At 37.3% G+C, this 18,199-nt stretch overlaps 3 protein-coding genes across 5 annotated transcripts in view; 1 reads left to right on the top strand and 2 right to left on the bottom strand.

The window, feature by feature from the left end:
- Positions 1–18,199, bottom strand: part of LOC134855167 (GTP-binding protein 1-like) — a 152,146-nt gene that overhangs the window by 74,529 nt on the left and 59,418 nt on the right. The window lies entirely within an intron of this gene.
- Positions 1–18,199, bottom strand: part of LOC134855172 (charged multivesicular body protein 6-A-like) — a 49,877-nt gene that overhangs the window by 12,279 nt on the left and 19,399 nt on the right. The window lies entirely within an intron of this gene.
- On the top strand, positions 2,023–11,373 carry LOC134855302 (uncharacterized). 2 transcript variants are annotated; one of them, XM_063871791.1, is made up of 4 exons: positions 2,023–2,149; positions 9,237–9,521; positions 10,277–10,422; positions 11,083–11,373. In XM_063871791.1, the coding sequence occupies exons 2-4, from the start codon at positions 9,321–9,323 to the stop codon at positions 11,159–11,161; spliced, it is 426 nt and encodes a 141-aa protein (XP_063727861.1). In that variant the 5' UTR covers positions 2,023–2,149; positions 9,237–9,320; the 3' UTR covers positions 11,162–11,373. The 2 variants fall into 2 exon arrangements, with proteins under 2 accessions (XP_063727861.1, XP_063727860.1); XM_063871790.1 differs by lacking the exon at positions 2,023–2,149 and adding an exon at positions 8,518–8,882 and having other exon boundaries at positions 11,083–11,371.

Here is an 18,199-nt window from a genome sequence, read left to right as displayed (position 1 = left end):
TGTTGACAAAATGATTCAGTGATTTTTTAAACTAGCTGTTACCGTATAAGAAAATGTTACGTTTTGATAGCTCATGTAAGCGCAAACGTAAGACAACACTGCTCGAATCAGGGCGAAGTCCTAAATGTTCCGACTACCTTTCAAGGTATATGAAAAAAGAATCGCATAAAAAAATTTAATGTAAAATAATGAAACATTTAAAAATTTGAGATTTTTGTGAAAATCATCCCCCACACGCCATATAAAATACAGTGATCGATTTCGCTCCTAGACACAAATCAATTATGGCCAATAAGCTTCCTTCAACCAAAGTGGAACGATTTCTAAGACGGATTAAATCTCCGCTTATGCGCTAATAGCGTTAAATATCTGCTTCTGCTTATACTCCGATCATTCCCGCCTTTGCGAAACAAACTTTAATAGACTTAGTTATTTAGCAGGTCAAACACACTTTCTGCGAAGGTTATTTTGCAGTTTAAATCGGTGAGGCTGCGCTAGACCTCGAGCAAGAGGTCAATTGAGAGCGCGGCCTCACACACTATCATTACCACTTGAATTTGGCGGGGTATCAAATTCTCGATGAGACATTCTCAAAGTAAACACCTTGCCACTATGTTGAATGAATGAAAAATAAGATTTACAATTTAATTAACCTGGTATTTTATGTCGCAGGCAAGGGATATTTTGTCTTATACCCCATTCAACAGCCGATAAAAAGGAATTCGATGACAAAAATTGATATTGGCAAGTGATGAACGCTTGCTCGACTGAGCTAACATTGGTAATCGGTGGTATGACGCTCCCTTACAGGCAAATAACAACAAGGATAGCCGATTACTGTGGCACAATGTTCCGACCACCAAAGTATTTAAAAAACGACAAAAAGCTTTTTTTCAAATAAGTGAAATTTTTTCTGCGTGGGGAGATGAAAAAAGTCTAATGTAAAACGATATCTGACATTCGTAGAAAAATAGGTAAACTGGACACAAAATTTTTTCTAGGAAATTGAATAGAAAAATAAAAAAAAAAAAATTCAAAAAAAATTTTAAAAAACTTTCCAATTTTTTGAAGTTTTTGGTTCCCAAAATAGCTTCCCAAATTAAGTTAGCAGGGCTGAAACTTTGCATAACTAAGCTGCTGTTCGTCTGATCGTTCGCTTTATTCGCTCGAAATTAGACGAAAAATCAAAAATTTCAAACCGGTTTTTCTCGACACCAGGAGAAAATTTTGGGACTCAAAAACTTGAAAATTTATTTTTTTTTTCGTTTTTCTAGTCAGTTTTATTCAAAAACTGTTTTCCAATTGACCTATTTTACTATGACTTTCAAATATGCTCAAGTTATGTTTTTCGTTCAGATTTTTTTTATCACAAAATGCAGAAAAAACGACACCAATTTGAGAAAACATTTTTGATTTTTTTTAAGACTGTGGTCGGAACATTCAGTGCTACTTGCCTAGTAACCGGCTATTCTTGTTACTTGTTTGTTTCTTATTATAGTACTTCTACTTTGAAAGAAAATTGAAATAATATTTTTTCTTCAATAAAAATGTAAAAGTTTGCAATAAATGCCTAAATTTCCCATTTCATAACTTTTCTAGAGTCAACTATTAACCGGTGCCCAATTTACCGATCCTCTAAAGAACCACTTCATCATCCGCTGAAATCGGAATAGTATCAACGCTTTACTATTACTAGTAAATTTTTCTATATATATTACCTAGAATTACGTAATATCTGGTCACATCATTGAGATATTCTAAACAATGTTATTTTTTGAGGAATGGGATTATTTTTGTTGATTTCAGGAAAACCTTTGCCGTTAGTTATTTTCAAACTTTTAACTCAATATAACCAAAAGATAAATTTAAAAAAAAACATTATTATAGTTCTATAACAAGCATTAGCAGGATAAAATTAGACAACAGTAAGCAATTTGATTCGCTTACTTCCGAGCAGGTGTTTTAAATTTACAATAAAAAAAATCTCGTACACGCTATAGAAGTTATTATGCTATCCTGTCCTATTCATTTAGATATATGAAGTACCTCTCAACCAAAATACTGCAGACACTTAGATGCGATATTAATTGTGTCTATTTCAAGTAATCAATTATTTAAAAAATCCAAGCGGCATCAATCAATTCAGCAGGTAAGGTGCTTTTAACATTGTATGACTCGACTGTGAAAAAATTGACTGTGAGGCTACAATCCGGCTAAACTCAACAGGTGTGAATGATCTTCAATCTAACGAAATCAAATCACAGTTAACTTTGAGATTGCAGTAAAACTAATTTTAAAAAAAACAGAGTAAGCCTAGAAAAATAATTTAAAAAATCGTTCCAAAAAAGGTTCGCTGCTTTTGTAGTTTTCTGTATGTGTGGGACAAGTAACTTTATGATGACACCGTTACCTTTAATTTGTCTATTAAAAATTAACTAAATACAATTAAAATTAAGCTCATCACTCGTTAATTGATTTTTTACGTTTATTCGATTTATTTTTCATTGGACGTTCCAAACTCTTCTCTTCCACACTTTCTGTCTTATTTATCTGCAGACAGTTTATTGCACTTCTCAAACTCTGATAAAACAATTCACATCTTTGGTAAAATTCGATTCGAAACTTCGAGGGCTGTCATATGAATCTACCTACACGCTAGATGTTTGAAAAAATTAACCTTCGTCAACTTTAAGTTATGTACGGGGGCATACCTTTCGTTCAGCTTCCCCACTACCAACTAAGATTAATAATTCACAATGCTTTTACAGAGCCGGCAAAAATTGTCATAAATTAAAATCATAAATCCAGTTATGTGCCAATTTTTAAAGCAGCTAATTTTTGTAACGAGACTTCATCTGCAAGAACGAACAACAAATTTTGTTTTCATTTCATCTCCATACCATAAGTTTTAGCATGCAAACTCTTTGATCCAAAAAATGTTCGAGCACTGAAGGTACTGCTGAAGTTTTGCTGAGCCTAGCCGCTGCAATTCATTCATTACTCTTTTAAAAAAATATATGAAATACCAGTGGGGGTCCCAGAGTCATCCGACTCTTCCAGGTGGGACCAGCTACGGCGAAATTGATGACATCTTTCTCCCATACGAAAGAAAGGCCCAAGGTAGAACGGTGGAAGTACAAGTAAAAAAAACAAGGTGAAAGTAGAACGGTGAAGTAGAAGCAAAAAAAGCACAAGCAAGAAACTGTCGAAAAAAATATTGTAACGGCTGAAATGAAAACAGAAAAAAAAGCATTCAAAAAAACTGATACTACGGTATTGGATTGTTCAATTTGCAGTGAAGCAATGCTGGTTTTCCGCAATTTTCAGCTTCAATTTGGTTTTTTAACTTTCCATCTGTCTTTAACTTCCCATATGTCGTTGAGATATATCTTTCTAGCTGAGTTGAAAACATATGAAACGAGAGTCATAGCAATGTCAACCATCGCTGTTTCGAAATCCAGCCTCATTGTAGAGCTCGAGACAAAAAAATTATAAAAGCGGTAAATTTAAGCTTTCAGGTAATTTAAACTGAACTAGCGTGTATCGCACCTCCGGTGCTTCGAATTTAAGAAAACTCATAAAAAACCGCATATATTTGAAATAACATTTGCATCACTTGAGTGTATTCTGACAGCTCCCAATCACAGGGTTGGTAATTTCATATTTTGGAAAGTTATTCAACTCAAATTTCGAAAAACAATACAATTTTTTTCATATCTTATTTCGTTGAAAATTTTTAAAATGAAAGAAAAACGTCACATCTCGGAAACTAAAAGCCATTGAGCAGTTGCATTTGGATGCAACAAGATTTACAACCCTGGAAAGTACTCTGACAGTCCCCAGGGTTAGGAATTCCAAATTTCGAAAAAAAAAATTTAAATTTAGGTTTTCTGAAAATTATTTTGAAAAAATCAGAAAAAACGTCATATCTCGAAAGCTTCGAGGGTTTAAACAGTCATATTTGAAGGGAAAAGTCGCAACCCCAAGGAGTGTCCTGACAAACCCTCACTATAGAGATAGGAATTTCAAATTCTCAGAAAATTTTTATATCTAGTTCTTTGAACATTTAAAAAAAGAGACATTAGAGACGTCACATCTCGGAAACTGAAAGCATTCCGACGCAAAATTTGCAACATCATACTCCTGAGAAGAGTGTTTCCCAGTACCCAAATAAAAGGTTGAGAATTTCAAATCTTCTGAATTTTTTAAAATCTAAGTTATCTGAAAAATTTTTTTAAAGAAATCTTAAAGCACGTCATATCTCGAAAAGTCCAAGGATTTGAGCATTCATATTTGGAGACAAGATTCGCAACTCCTGAGACCCTGAGATTACTTTGACAGCTACCACTACAAAAACAACGAATTTCGAATTTTGAAAAAAAAATTCAGTTAAAGTTTTCTGAAAAATTTTTTGAAAGAATCACAAAACAAGTCAGATCTCCAAAATTACAAAGATTTGAGCAGTCATATTTGGAAGCAGAATTTGAAACTCCTGGTAGTTCTTTAACATAGCCTCACTATAGAGATGAGAAATTGAAATTTTGTGAAAATTTCTATTTCTAAGTTCTTTGAAAAAATCCAAAAAAAACGTCATATCTCGAAGATAAAAGGATTTGAGCATTCATATTTAGAGGCAAGATTCGCAATCCCTGAGACTACCCTCACATTTTTCAACTACAGGATTAACATTTCCAAAAAAAATTAAATGTAAGTTTTTTGAAAACTTTTTTAAAAAATCATAAAAAAACGTCGTATCTCATAAACTCCAAGAATTTGAGAAGTGAAATTTGGACGCAAGACTTGCAACGCCTGAGAGTACCCTGACGTCACCAAACTACAGGGTTGAGAATTTCACATTTTATGAAATTTTTAAATTTAATTTTTCCAGAAATTTTTGAATTTTTTTTTATCTCGTCAACTAAAAGTATTTGGTTATTCAGATATGGAGGCCAAAACCGCGACAGCTGGGGAAGTCCTGACAGCATCCAAATATTGAGTTGCTAATTTCAAACTATTTCAGCGACTTCACATTTTCAAATTAATCAGCGAGTGTATTTGACTTCAGATATCGATTGGCTAAGCTTGATTGAAAAAAAATTGAAATTATCACACAAAGGCGAAGCAGACTCACAGCCTCAAACAAACATAGCATTGCAAGCTATCCGACTAATGAAAACTAATGCCTTTGAATGGGGGTAAATTTGAACAACAAAATTTCTGAAAAGTCCCCAAGTTTTTGTCTCGAATGGTGTTCAATTTGAGAAAACGACCAACACAACAGATGGCATGAAATAGTGTTTTCAAAAAGTTTTTGGGCCTTCCCCTATAGAAACGCAAAACAAAGAAAACCTATTTTCTACCTCAGAAGACGCAAAAAAATCACCAACCCAATAAAAGATTCTAAGCAAACTAAAAATTATACAAAAACCAAAAAATTGCAATTAAATTATCTTGCATCACAAGAAAAGTAAGAAATGTGGCAGTGGCAGGACAATCTACCCTATTCCAAACTACCCTATACCATTCTACCCTATGCCATTATATCCTACATACCAATCTACCCTATGCCAATCTACCCTATACTAATCTACCCTATACTAATCTGCCCTATATACCATAATGAGGTATCATAATGTAATCTTTCAAAGTCCTAATTAGAATCGGAAAGATACAGCACGTGTTAATTCATTTGAGTCTAAATTTTTGGACTCAATTTGAGTCTTTCACTTAAAGAAATTGTTCTAAAGACTAAATCGCAATTAGAGCCTCAAAATCTGAAATTTATTTCAATTAACAAGTTTTAATCCCCAATTTTCAAAATCACGTACAAGAATGAAACCAAAACTACGTCATTATATCAATTTTCTTTGGAATAACATCTACTAAAATGAGTCAAATTTCTTGGGGTTTATCCCAACAGAATCGGCGAACGCTTGTAATCGGTGGCCACGAGTTTACGAAAAAACAGGAAACAAAGAATGGAAACATTCACTGGAAGTGTTCAAGATGGGGGTCCCATAAATGCAAAACGACAGCAATAACCAGAGAAAACGATCTTATTTCCTGTAGAAATGAGCACACGCACGAAGTATTTCCTGGTCGTTCGGATGCAAGGCTTCTCGTGCAGAAAATGAAACAGGACACAAAAATACAGCAAGTACCAGTCAACAGCATAATTATAGCAAACGGCCTGCAGTCTGTCTCCGAAGAAAAAGCAGTTCAATTAGCTCTTCCTTGCCGGTCGGCTATTAACCGGGCCCTCAATCGACAGAAGGTAAATGATAGACCCACGTTGCCTCCAATTGTCGACAGACATTTTGAAGTGCCAAAGCAACATGGGGATTTTTGCGTCTTCGATAGCGGCATTGAAGATCCAGAAAGGGTGTTGATTTTTGGAGATCGGGACAATATCCAGAGTTTGATATTACATCGAGATGTTTGGCTGTGTGATGGAACGTTCAAAATTTGCCCGATTCAGTTTTATCAACTCTACACCATCCACATTCAACTCGCTGGCTTTTACCCCCCTGCATTTATGCACTGTTGCCCAACAAAACAGAACAAACTTACAAAAAGCTACTGAAGGGGTTATCAGCCATCACCGAAAACACCGAGCCTCACCGCATTCTCCTCGATTTTGAACGTGCAGCACTGAACGCTTTCGCTAGTCACCATACCGGAGCGTTGCTGAAAGGCTGCTATTTTCATTTATGTCAAGCGTTCAACCGGAAAATAAACGAAGTGGGCCTGAAGCGACTGTACGAAACTAATCATGATCTCAATTTGTCATTGCGCTTAATTCCAGCTCTAAGTTTCGTACCAGTTGAAATGGTCAATGCTGCTTTTGACTTGGTCATTGAGGAAATCGAAAACGTGTCGGACAAATTTGATCTTGACGACAATATCACTCAAAAACTTGATGAGGTAGCCTCAAACTTTCAGCGCACCTACATTAAAGGCGAAACCATCGGAAGGAATTCTCGCGAACCTCTCTTCCCAGTAAACCTTTGGAATCATTCCGAAGAAGCAGCTGCTGGGTTAATAAGGACAACAAATGCTGTAGAAGGCTGGCATCTTGGCGTTGCTACTCTCTTCAAAGGAAACCACCCATCCGTTCACACCTTTCTGGAACAAATAAAACTGGATGCTGCAAATCAGAAGTTTAATATAATGAAAGCAATGGGAGGAAACAGCAACCCCAGTCGAAAGAAGTACAGGGAATTGAACGAGAAAGTGAAAAACATTTGCAAAAATTTTAACAAAGATTCTATTTTAACCTATTTGTATTCTCTCGCGCAATTAAGTCATTCCTAACTCAGTTTATTTTAACAAACTTTGTGAATTTTTCAAAAATTCAATTTAATTTCTAAAAAAATACACTTTTTGAGGTTCCCGTGGCCGTAGAGGGCTGAAGTTTTGGGAGGTAATAGAGGCCAATACCAAAAGAATTTTACCTTCTCCCTCACCCCGCCCCCCAGTACCGCCTTGGCCTGGTACTGGGGGGTCTACCCCTCCTTTTGTGATCAACTAGTCAAACCCTCAGTAATTTTCGAATTTCATTCAAAATTTGACTTCTTGGTGATTTGATCTTTTGATTTTCAAACACAGGCATTATCCGCTACGCTATGTCGACTTGATGTGATATGACTTTTGTTTGTTTAAGAAATAGCCGCAACGCATTTCTATAGCACCATTGGATTAAAATTTCTGTTCGTTCATGCTTTGAACTCATTTCCATTTTGAACGCGCAAGTTTTACGTTGCTTTGATATTTTGTTCACGTACGTCAATTATTCTTTGATCATAATTAATGGTTCTTTGATTTGTTCGGAAATATACTGTTTCGGATTCTTCAAGAGGATGGGGTAAGTTTCAATTGCTTTAATTATAGGGTAGAATGGTATAGGGTAGATTGGTATAGGGTAGATTGGTATGTAGGATAGAATAGTATAAGGTAGATTAGCATAGGGTAGATTGGAATAGGGTAGAATGTCATGGAACCAATGTGGCAACAAGGTGACAAAAGATAAGCAGAACACCGACATTATCTTAAATGTTTTGATAATGAATACTTTCGGTTTAAAATAACATGTCCTGGCCGGCTTCGAGCCTATGCCCTTTGCCGTCTACTTGCTTTGGTAACCAGTAGTTTAATTTGAAATTATAATAAAGTGAGTACGTCAGCTGCAGAATTGATGCTGCACAAATGATAGGTGCACAAACAATTCAGTGATTTTGTTTAACTAGTTGTTAACCCGAAAAAAGTCTATATTCCGATTCGGTAACGCTTGGTATTCGTAAGCGTAACAGCAGGAAAATTCTTCTAACATTGAAGAAAATGTCTGGTCCATTGTTAAAACCACTCAAAATATATATCGTCTGCTTTTATAACAAAAATAAAACTCGTCAAAGTACTTAAAACTAACTCTTGCTGATATTTTAGAAACAGCTATTAACATAGCTCTGAGTTCATAATTTTGGTTATATTGCTAGAACCGACAAAAAATTAAACTTGCGTCTGACTTTTAACCAGTAGCTAAGCAATTTATGCACACAGTTTAGTTGATTTTAACTAGCTATTCAACAAGAATAATAAGAAGCCTTCTTAAATTCATTATTGGTTTAAAAACAGCTCTTCATTTTTGTTGTTTTGTTGATACTTCTTTGGAGCGAAGAAAAAGCAATAAGCACATGCAGTGTTTAGTCTAAAGGCGGGTCTAAATTGGTCTGAGGCAACGTCAAATTTTGATCGACTCTTATAATTCTAATCCCAAACAAATCCTTTTACTGAACCAGTAATATTCTAGTTGAAATCAACTCCAAGCCAGAAAAATATTATTTACCTAACCTGCCGATCAGACCTAAAGAAACAATTGGACCAAGGTAAGCTTATTAACACATTCAAAAACTCCAATTAAGGTCCAAAAACTCCAAATTTGAGATGCAATACAAAAACGTCCTTCATCCTATTTTTAACGATTTTCGTTAACTTTCGTGGAATCAAAATTCGTGGAAAATTTCGTGGTCGTATATTTTAATGGGGGTGAAGGGTTGCAATAGTTCAAAAAAATTAATTCTCGAGAAAAAAATGTACAACACCCACGGCAATCGATCTCTCCACCTTGTTAGTGACAAATAACTGTCACAATACTCATCCAGAATGCAAGATAAAGGAGATTTTTCATTGATGGTTTTTATATCCAACTATGATCATATTTGTTATACCGTTTCATTTAGACCTGAGAAGGATTCAAACTCTCGACCCTGTAACTGCCACCTCACCTTCCTAACAACAACTACCATCTTACCACACTTTAAGCTATGAATACATCTTCAACATATGGCAGACACACTTACATCTGCTCCAAGTGTCGCTCCTCGGTGAAGAAGAAGATGCAATGGGGTCCCTGGAAGAACTGCTGCATCATGGAGGCACAACAGGTGCAACAAAGGGAATCTCCGAAGAGATCAGCTGTGTTGAATGAGCACAGCAGTGGAGCTATGACTGCCAGAGCTGCTATTGTAAGCAAGGGTGCCTTTTGGGGGATGTAGATATTTTTCAGGAATTCGAGTCCCTCGATTTTTACGGCACCAGTTTTAGGTCTACCAATCAATTTTTGGGCGCCTTCAAAAATGCAAATGAAACTTTAATAACATGCCAGCTAAACCAATCATCGTGTTAAGCTTGTATCAATTTTTTTTTAAAAAAATCAATTCTAATCATCTATTGAAATTGCTTGAGTCCCAAGTGTACATTTTTGTACCAATCGCAAAATCTGACAAGGGTAAAAAAATTAAAAACCAGTAATAAACCATTACATAGGAACCAGTAATAAACCATTCTAACCAAGTCCAAACTTAAACTTCATTTTTTTGAACGCCAAGTTATATTCTGTAATGGCACAAAATGAACCCTGGACGCATTGAAAATAGCATTAACAGATTAAGATCAAGCATGCGCTGAAAAAACCACGATATGTCAAAACCTCTAAAAAGTTCCCAAAAACGGCATTTTTTTCTGGGAATTTTTCCAGCAAAGCAAAATATTGTTATTCGGTGCATTATTCAAACCACTCGAAAAATTTAACGTCTGCTCTTATAACAAAAAATAAGAACTAGTCAATAACTATTAAGCTACTTAATTTGGGAGATCTCAGCTTGGTCGATCTAAAAAACATGTACACAAAAACGTTCTATATTTTTTGAACCCGCTCCCCCCCCCCCGCTAAAATAGAGAAACTCTTAAAATTGCCCTTCACAAAAGTGCTATGTTTTAGGACACCTCCATTCTGACCCCCAAGGAGAGCAACAAGAGCAAGAAAGACACTAAGCAGAAGCAGAACCTGTTGGGTCCATTCATGACTGCCCAGAAGACCACTTGTGGTGCACTGTGGAACTGGGACGAGGGACTCACCGAACACAGGCACACAAACAGCATTATAATTATTACATAAAATAGTTACATAATATAATTAATTAAATAATATAGTAAAATAATAGACAAAACCGGCTATAATTTCATAGCATCTCTTGGCAAACTCACATTAAATTCGCGCGACTGCGGCGGTTTGTCTTATTTCGGACAAAATAGCATCTTTTAAGCAAACGATAGAAATCGGATATTTGCCCTACTTTTTGAAAAATGTCTGATGTTTGCCCTACCCTACCCTAGTAAAGCCGCTTTTAGGATGTTTGCAACACTTTTTTGTTTTTCGGATGTTTGACATATCGGATTTTTGCACGGTACCCTATCATACCATAGTTACATAATATAATTAAATAAGATTACATCATATTACAAAGAATTGTTACACTACATGGCAGTTTCCCATTACAGCCCCGCTAGCAAATTATAGCCCTTCCATGATAGAAAAATCCTACCATGATTGGGCTACATAATTTTGGTACTAAGCTCGGGGCGTAATATATACGCTGCTTGGCAACAATTTTTCACCCCCAAGAAAGACAGAATTCATTGATTAAGCATGCACGAATTTTTTCTTTGTAACGAATCATGCCATGCTCTTTAGAGAAAGATCCATGATTTGTTAAAAATCGAGGATTGATCATTTTTCGTTCTCAGGAAACCTCACTTGGGCATTGCTCCGGCTGATGTCTATGCGTGGAGTGAAAATTACGTCAAGACTGCCAGAGCGCCATAAGAGAAGTCGGAGTCACGACATAGTCGCTAACGAGACAACTTCGCCAACAATGAAAACTTGAAAAATGAGAGATTAGAAAGATGATGCTAAACTTACAAATGAAACTACTAAATTATGGGCGAGTAAGACAGTTGATTGAATTTAAACATGGTCATCTTATGAACAAATTTTTCGGGATGACTGAATTTCTAAGCTAAACTAAAAGTGCAAATAACTTAAACTATAAGATGCAAACAAGAGTGAAAAAAAAACTATCTAACATATTAAAAAGAGTCATCCAAATAGATCTTTTCTAAAAATTAATCGTCCATAATTCAGAGTGTAATTGAACTAAATTGCTTCAACGGCTTTATTAAATTTAACTTGAGCTGCTTATTGGTGCGGTAAAAAACCGTGCTTCATCAAAAATTATTGCTGCGGTAAAACTAATGATCATATGTGACCAGAAATTAACGAATTAACAATTTAATTTTTGAAATACAACGTAGCTGGAAGATGTTACTATAGCAGGTGGCTATCACGTATCACTACGTGGCTAAACAGAAACAAACATTTTTAAAAAGATCAAACAGTAAAAAAGATTCTCTTTTATTTAAAAGCTAAACTCTCTTATATTTCGGAGGCAAAGCAGCACTTCGCAAACAAACAAACAAGTGGTTGCTTAATTTTTTACACAGATGCGAAGCAGAGCTTCGCAACACTTGCGATACATCAAAAACGTTGCATTACAAGATAGTGAATAAAAGAGACGAAAGTTGAAAAACATAGCCAACAGACAGTTGGAAGACAGTGAATGAAGCAAGCCAACAGAAGGATCCAGACGACGCCGCCTTCCAGTGGTGGATCCGACATCTTGGGCCCCACCAAGATGCAAATGGCGTCAAGCCCCCCCTCCCATTGGGTCGGGAGAAGCTCAGAAGTCTCCGGGTTTTCGGTTACGGAGCGTCTGAAGCCGGCCAGGCTGCTCCGTCTGCTCATCCTTATACTACTACTCCGCTCCGGCATTAATCCAAACCCTGGTCCAGGGCCTTACTTTTGCTCCCCTTGCTCTTTCCGCATCAAACGCACCCAGCCCAGTGTCTGGTGCCACATCTGTGGTTACATTCACCTTAAATGTAGTGGTCTTACCCACCTTAACCAACACCACCCTGACTACTATTGCCCTACCTGTACCTCTACCTACATTTTACCTCCCCCAGGCACCAGGTCCTCTAACTTGACCACCCCCAACTCCCAAACTTGTTCAACTTCCCTAACCGCCCCCAACCCCACCTCCCTAACCCCCCCTCCCCCTCCCACCCTTCCCACCTCCTCGAATTCCTCCTCCCAAAATCGCGCAAATCGTAATCGTGTAAATAGTGTAAATAACTCAAGTTCAAACAACCATTTTAATCATACTGCTGTTAATAATGTAAATAGTTCACCACACCCCGCCAAAGGCCTTTTAAAAATCCTTCAATTTAATTGCAACGGTATCTCCGGAAAAGCACCCGAAATTGCTGCTTTCTTATCTCAAAATCAAATTCATATTGCTGTCTTCCAAGAAACTAAATTAAGAAAGAAATCTCGAAACCCCTCACTTGGCTCACACTACACTTTAATTAGAAAAGATTAGAAAAGATCGAGAAAAAGAAGGGGGCGGTCTTCTCATAGCCATACATGAGTCGATACAATACGAAGAAATAAATATTAACAACGATGGAACACTAGAGGCTATGGGCATATCAGTGGTAGCCAGTTCATCCAAGCTTCGTATTTATAATTTCTACATCCCCCCTCGCTCGAGCTGTCCCCCTGGTTACTCTGCGTCCCTTGCCGAACTACTTGAACCTGGTGACGCCTTAGTACTCGGGGATGCCAACGCACATTCACAACTATGGAACTCCAACATCGAGGAAGATCAACGCGGCTCTGTACTTAGCAATGAAATAACCGAATCCACCTTTGCACCATTAAATGATGACACACAAACCAGAGTCCCTTTTAACTAAGAAAACCAACTCTCGTCACCAGATATTTCCCTCGCATCCCAATCGCTCTTACTCTCCACAACATGGACCCCAATTAAATCTCTAGGATCAGATCACCTACCCATTCTTCTAGAACTACCCTTGGATGATTTTATAAATTTTTCACCTAAAAGGACTTTTATAAATTTTTTAAAAGCAGATTGGATCAAATTCACAGAGGAAATTGAGGAGGGTTTCTTTTCAGCGGTTCCACCTTCCGGAGTTGCCGCCGGAGAGAAATTCTTGAGGGACCTGGTGCTCAGGGCAGCACGCCACCACATCCCCGCTGGCCGTATTCGCCACTTCACTCCCTCTCTTTCCCCCGAGTCCACTGCCCTTGCCGCCGAAAGAGATTTAAGCCGACAACAAAATCTCCCCCCAGAAGTCATATCCCAACTGAACTGTAGACTCATGAAACAGACAGCAAAGGACAAAGAAAATAAATGGCGAGAATTCCTCCGGACTTGCGACTACCGCACTGGTGCCAGAAAGTTCTGGAAAGTGGTACGCTCCTTAAATGGATCTAAGCCCGTGGCAGGAAGACACCCCATTACTTTTGGTTCTAAACCCATACACTCACCTCGTGATATTACCAGCTCTTTTAACAAACAATTCACCAATGCCAGACCCCACGCCTCTGACAAACTCCTTCGTATAACGAGAAGAAAAATTGCCAAACTACCGCTGTCAGACAGCCCAATTTTTACCCCTGAAAATACTAAACAAGCCATTGCAGACAGCAAACCATCGCGAGCGCTAGGTCCCGACGGCCTTTGTAATATACATCTTAAACATCTCGGCCGACTTGCTACTCAATACTTAACATACCTTTTTAATATCTCTTTGTCCGAAAACATTATCCCCCAAATTTGGAAAAATTCACAAATTGCACCGCTTCCAAAGCCCAATAAGGATCTTAAACAATCAACATCTTACAGACCTATATCCTTACTCTGCCCAGCAGTTAAAATTCTGGAGAGGCTCGTTCACCCCATCTTTACCAAACATCTCCCCAACGCCAAACACCAACACGGCTTCCGCCCTTTTCACTCCACCACCACAGCTCTCTCCACTCTCGAATTTTACATTTCAGACGGTTTTAACCAAAATCGCCCCCCTAAACGTACGGTACTGGCCACACTTGACTTATCTAAGGCTTTCGACATGGTGTGTCATCGCTCACTTGTGGAACTCGTTCATGACACTCCCCTCCCAAGAAGTCTAGTCCGCTGGCTAAGTAATTACCTTAATGGTCGACAGGCTGCCACCTCATTCCGTGAACACACATCCCCCCATCGAATAATCCACTGTGGCGTACCCCAAGGTTCTGTTTTATCACCCACACTCTTCAATTTTTATGTCCATGATGCACCGCCACCTCCCGATAATGTAAACCTTGTTTCGTATGCAGACGATTTCCACCCCTTCGCAAGCAGTTCCAATATTGATATCGCCTCAAACTCCATCAATAGCTACCTAAAAAGGCTCTACGATTTTTTCACCTCACGCAAACTAAGTTTCGCGTCCTCTAAAGGATCAGTTACACTTTTCTCCTCTTATAACAAAGAATTTAATAAAACACCTAGTGTTCTTTTAAATAACGAGGCGCTACCCCTAAACAAAAATCCAACAATCTTAGGGTTGCATTTGATCCAACACTTTGTTTTGCCACTCACTGCAAACAATCCGCTGAAAAGGCCAGACGCAGGATCGGAATCCTGAAGGCATTAGCAGGATCAACCTGGGGTCACTCCAAAGAAACCCTCCTCCTAACTTTTAAAGCTTTAATTCGCCCCATACTTGACTATGCAGCCCCCGCATGGTCCCACGCATCAAGTAACACCTCCATAAATTGCCTGCAGGTTTCCCAAAACCAATCCCTTCGCGTTGTTACTGGATCAAATCTAATGAATTCCACTGCCCACCTGCACAGTGAATCTGAAATCCTAACGGTCAAAGACCACCATACCCTTCTGTCATCTCAATTTTTTATCTCTACCTATCGTTCCCACCATCCCAGTAATTTTATACATTCACATCCCCCTCCTCCCCGTCTACTTCGACCCTCAATTATAAGCTGCTTCAAAGAAGACACCCAGAAAATTTTAACCGACTTTTCAGTCTACGCAAACCACCCTCTAATTCTGGACGACCGAGACGAAGTCTCCACTTTTATTTTTAACTACTACAAACCAATTTTAAAAGACAACCATACCTCCCTTGTAACCAAGTTCCTAGCCGAAACCCCTCCGTCTAAAGTTATTTGTATCCCTCCCCCAAAGATTGACCCCTCTGAAAAATCTCTCCCACGTCCCACGCGCTGTAAGCTCTCCCAACTCCGGTCTGGCTACAGCCGGCTCCTTAACACTTACCTATCCCGCCTCGACAGCTCCATCTCCCACCTTTGCCCAACCTGTTCCCTTGCCCCCCACACAACATGTCACCTTTTCAACTGCTCCCAAAACCCCTCCCCACTCACCCCAGCAGACCTGTGGTTTCGGCCGGTAGAGGTTGCTAAGTTCCTTGACCTGGAGACAGAAGAGCCCAACCCGACCCGCGTGGGCTAACAACAACAACAACAAGCCAACAGAAAAATTTCCTGATTTGAAAAGAAAACAAAAAATCATAACGAACTTTAACAGAGCCTGAACTAAGTTCATCGACTCCTAAAACTATCATTAAAAAAATTGAAAAACTAAATCTATAAAAACTTCAGGTTTGTATCGGATAATGTTTATAAATAGCCTTAGAAAAGCATTAAATCATGACTGAGGGGCAAACAGTTTAGATCGAAACAAAAACCCATGATTGGCGAGGTAAGCTAAAAAAAGATAAATGAATCGACGGATATAGGGACGAAAACGAAAAAATACTACTTAAATTGAGCTCAATCTAATTACTACCTAAATGACAGTGGTTTCACCTTTTCAAAATATAGTCAGCAGACAGTTGGAAAAGAATCATGAACGCAAGTAAACGGGAAAAAAATAACTTGTTTTTTGAAAGAAAAACATCGTGTTTCGAAATTTAAAGAAAAAATAACTACCTTGAAGCTCTTTGAATTTGAGGAAAAAATTATGAATTGTACTTTTTGATAAAATTAACCCAATTTGAGAAAACTTGATCGATACGTAAATTTATTATCACGCTGGTAAATCTGAAAATTGGAATCCACTTAGGAGAATAACGTTTTTTTTTGTGACACGAAACTAGAAGTCGATCACGTTTTTTGTGACCTTTTCACTTTTGATGTTCACTGTTCACGATAGTTGATTTTGCCTCCCTTTCAACAAAAGAAATGAACTGAACCTATAAAAATAAATTAAACTTCATACGACGAAAAAGTAACCAAACGTCAAACCGCAAAAAATCAAACTTTATCGTGAACAAATTTTAGACTTTTCTTAACAAAAAAAAATCAAAAAAACCTATGAAAAAATATTCACTAAGTTCATGATTCGTTAAAACTGAGCATGTCGGGAGCCTCAAGGTATAAGTAACTGCACATTATTTTTTACGATTTGTAAAATGTTGTTTACGGAAAAAAAATCTGGTTCCCGATTTCAAGTATACTTAAAAATGACAAATAATCGTGGATACACAACCTAATCAATGGTACACAATGTGATCGCTAGTACAGAACCTTCGTACATATTGGTTGCAAAAAATGGTAAAATTCACAGCAAAAAAAAACATCAAACAGGTCAGGTAAAAAAACTACAATTTTCAACTAATGTAAAAGAGCAAGAAAACTAACTCTTCCTTTGATGTTAAATGTCCAATTCAAATTTCGAATACAGAGATGAGTTGAAGTTTTTCGTTAGTTCGCTATAGAAAACAAAACTCTGTAAAAAACATCAGTTCCTGCACAAGGATTCTTGTCATTCCAGAAATGGACCATTCCTGAATTTTTTTGAGCTTGGTTTAAATTTGGTTAGCAGAAAAAACATACTTTTGAGTTGTTTGCCAGGAAAACCTATTTTACGATTTGACAACAATTGCAAATCACTGAAATTAGAAAAAAATTCCTTTAGCTTTCAACTACGTCAAAAAAACTTACTTGAAAATGCAAAACAATCAGAAAAAATTGTGCACAAAAACATTTAGAGTTGCAACCTTTCACACGCCGGACGGTGACAACTAAGAGACGGAAAGAACTAAGTCGAAGAAAAAGTATTGAAAAAACATTTTTTTGGAACAAATGAAAAATTCAATAACAGAAAAACAGCCGGTAACACAAATACCACCATTAAATACGCCGTTACCATTTATCGAGCGTCTGCTAAGCCGACAATAAGTGGGAAGACGACCATTGAGCCGAAAACATAGACAAATACTATAAGACATTGACACCACCAAAACTTTGATAAATCATGTGGACCGAAGGAAACTTTCAAATGAAACAAAAATGGAAAAAATATGCGAGCAGGGGTAAGCAAAATTACATGAGAAAATCAATAATACTTGCAATTACATAAAATAGTAATTACAGCACAAAAAAATCCTTATAAAAATTTTTCAAGAAAATTTGTTCCCGATAACAAGAAACTGATTTTCTATACTGTATAGATTAACTGAAAAACACTGAAAATTGACACTAAAACGGTCTCTATTTTTTTTAAAAAAACTTCAAATGCTGTTTCTAAAAAATGGAAACAGTTAAATGAGAAAACAACTAAGATAGAGCCTTGCCGAAAACGTTGCAAAATTGCTAACAACGTAGGAAATTCAAAATCTTTCGGGACAAGATACTTGACTTGAAATGAGCCAACTGTAAGAAAAACATCTAGTAGCTGACTATACTACAAAAATTCTAGAAGCTGACTTTACTACAAAAATTATAGTAGCTGACTTACAAGCAAGATCGTTGAGAAAGAAACGCAATCCTTAAATACGATTAAACTCACCCTATTTATTCAAAATATACACGGTCTTGTTTCGATTCGAGCAACATTCCAAAGAATAGGGAAAATTGCGGACCTGTATGAAACTAAATTCCGTCAAGAAACACTTAAACAACTATAGACTG

This window comes from Symsagittifera roscoffensis, chromosome 10 (assembly GCF_963678635.1).
Source record: "Symsagittifera roscoffensis chromosome 10, txSymRosc1.1, whole genome shotgun sequence".
NCBI lineage: Eukaryota > Metazoa > Xenacoelomorpha > Acoela > Convolutidae > Symsagittifera > Symsagittifera roscoffensis.
The sequence above is the reverse complement of the archived record's forward strand: the minus strand, read 5'-3'. Positions and strand labels throughout refer to the sequence as shown.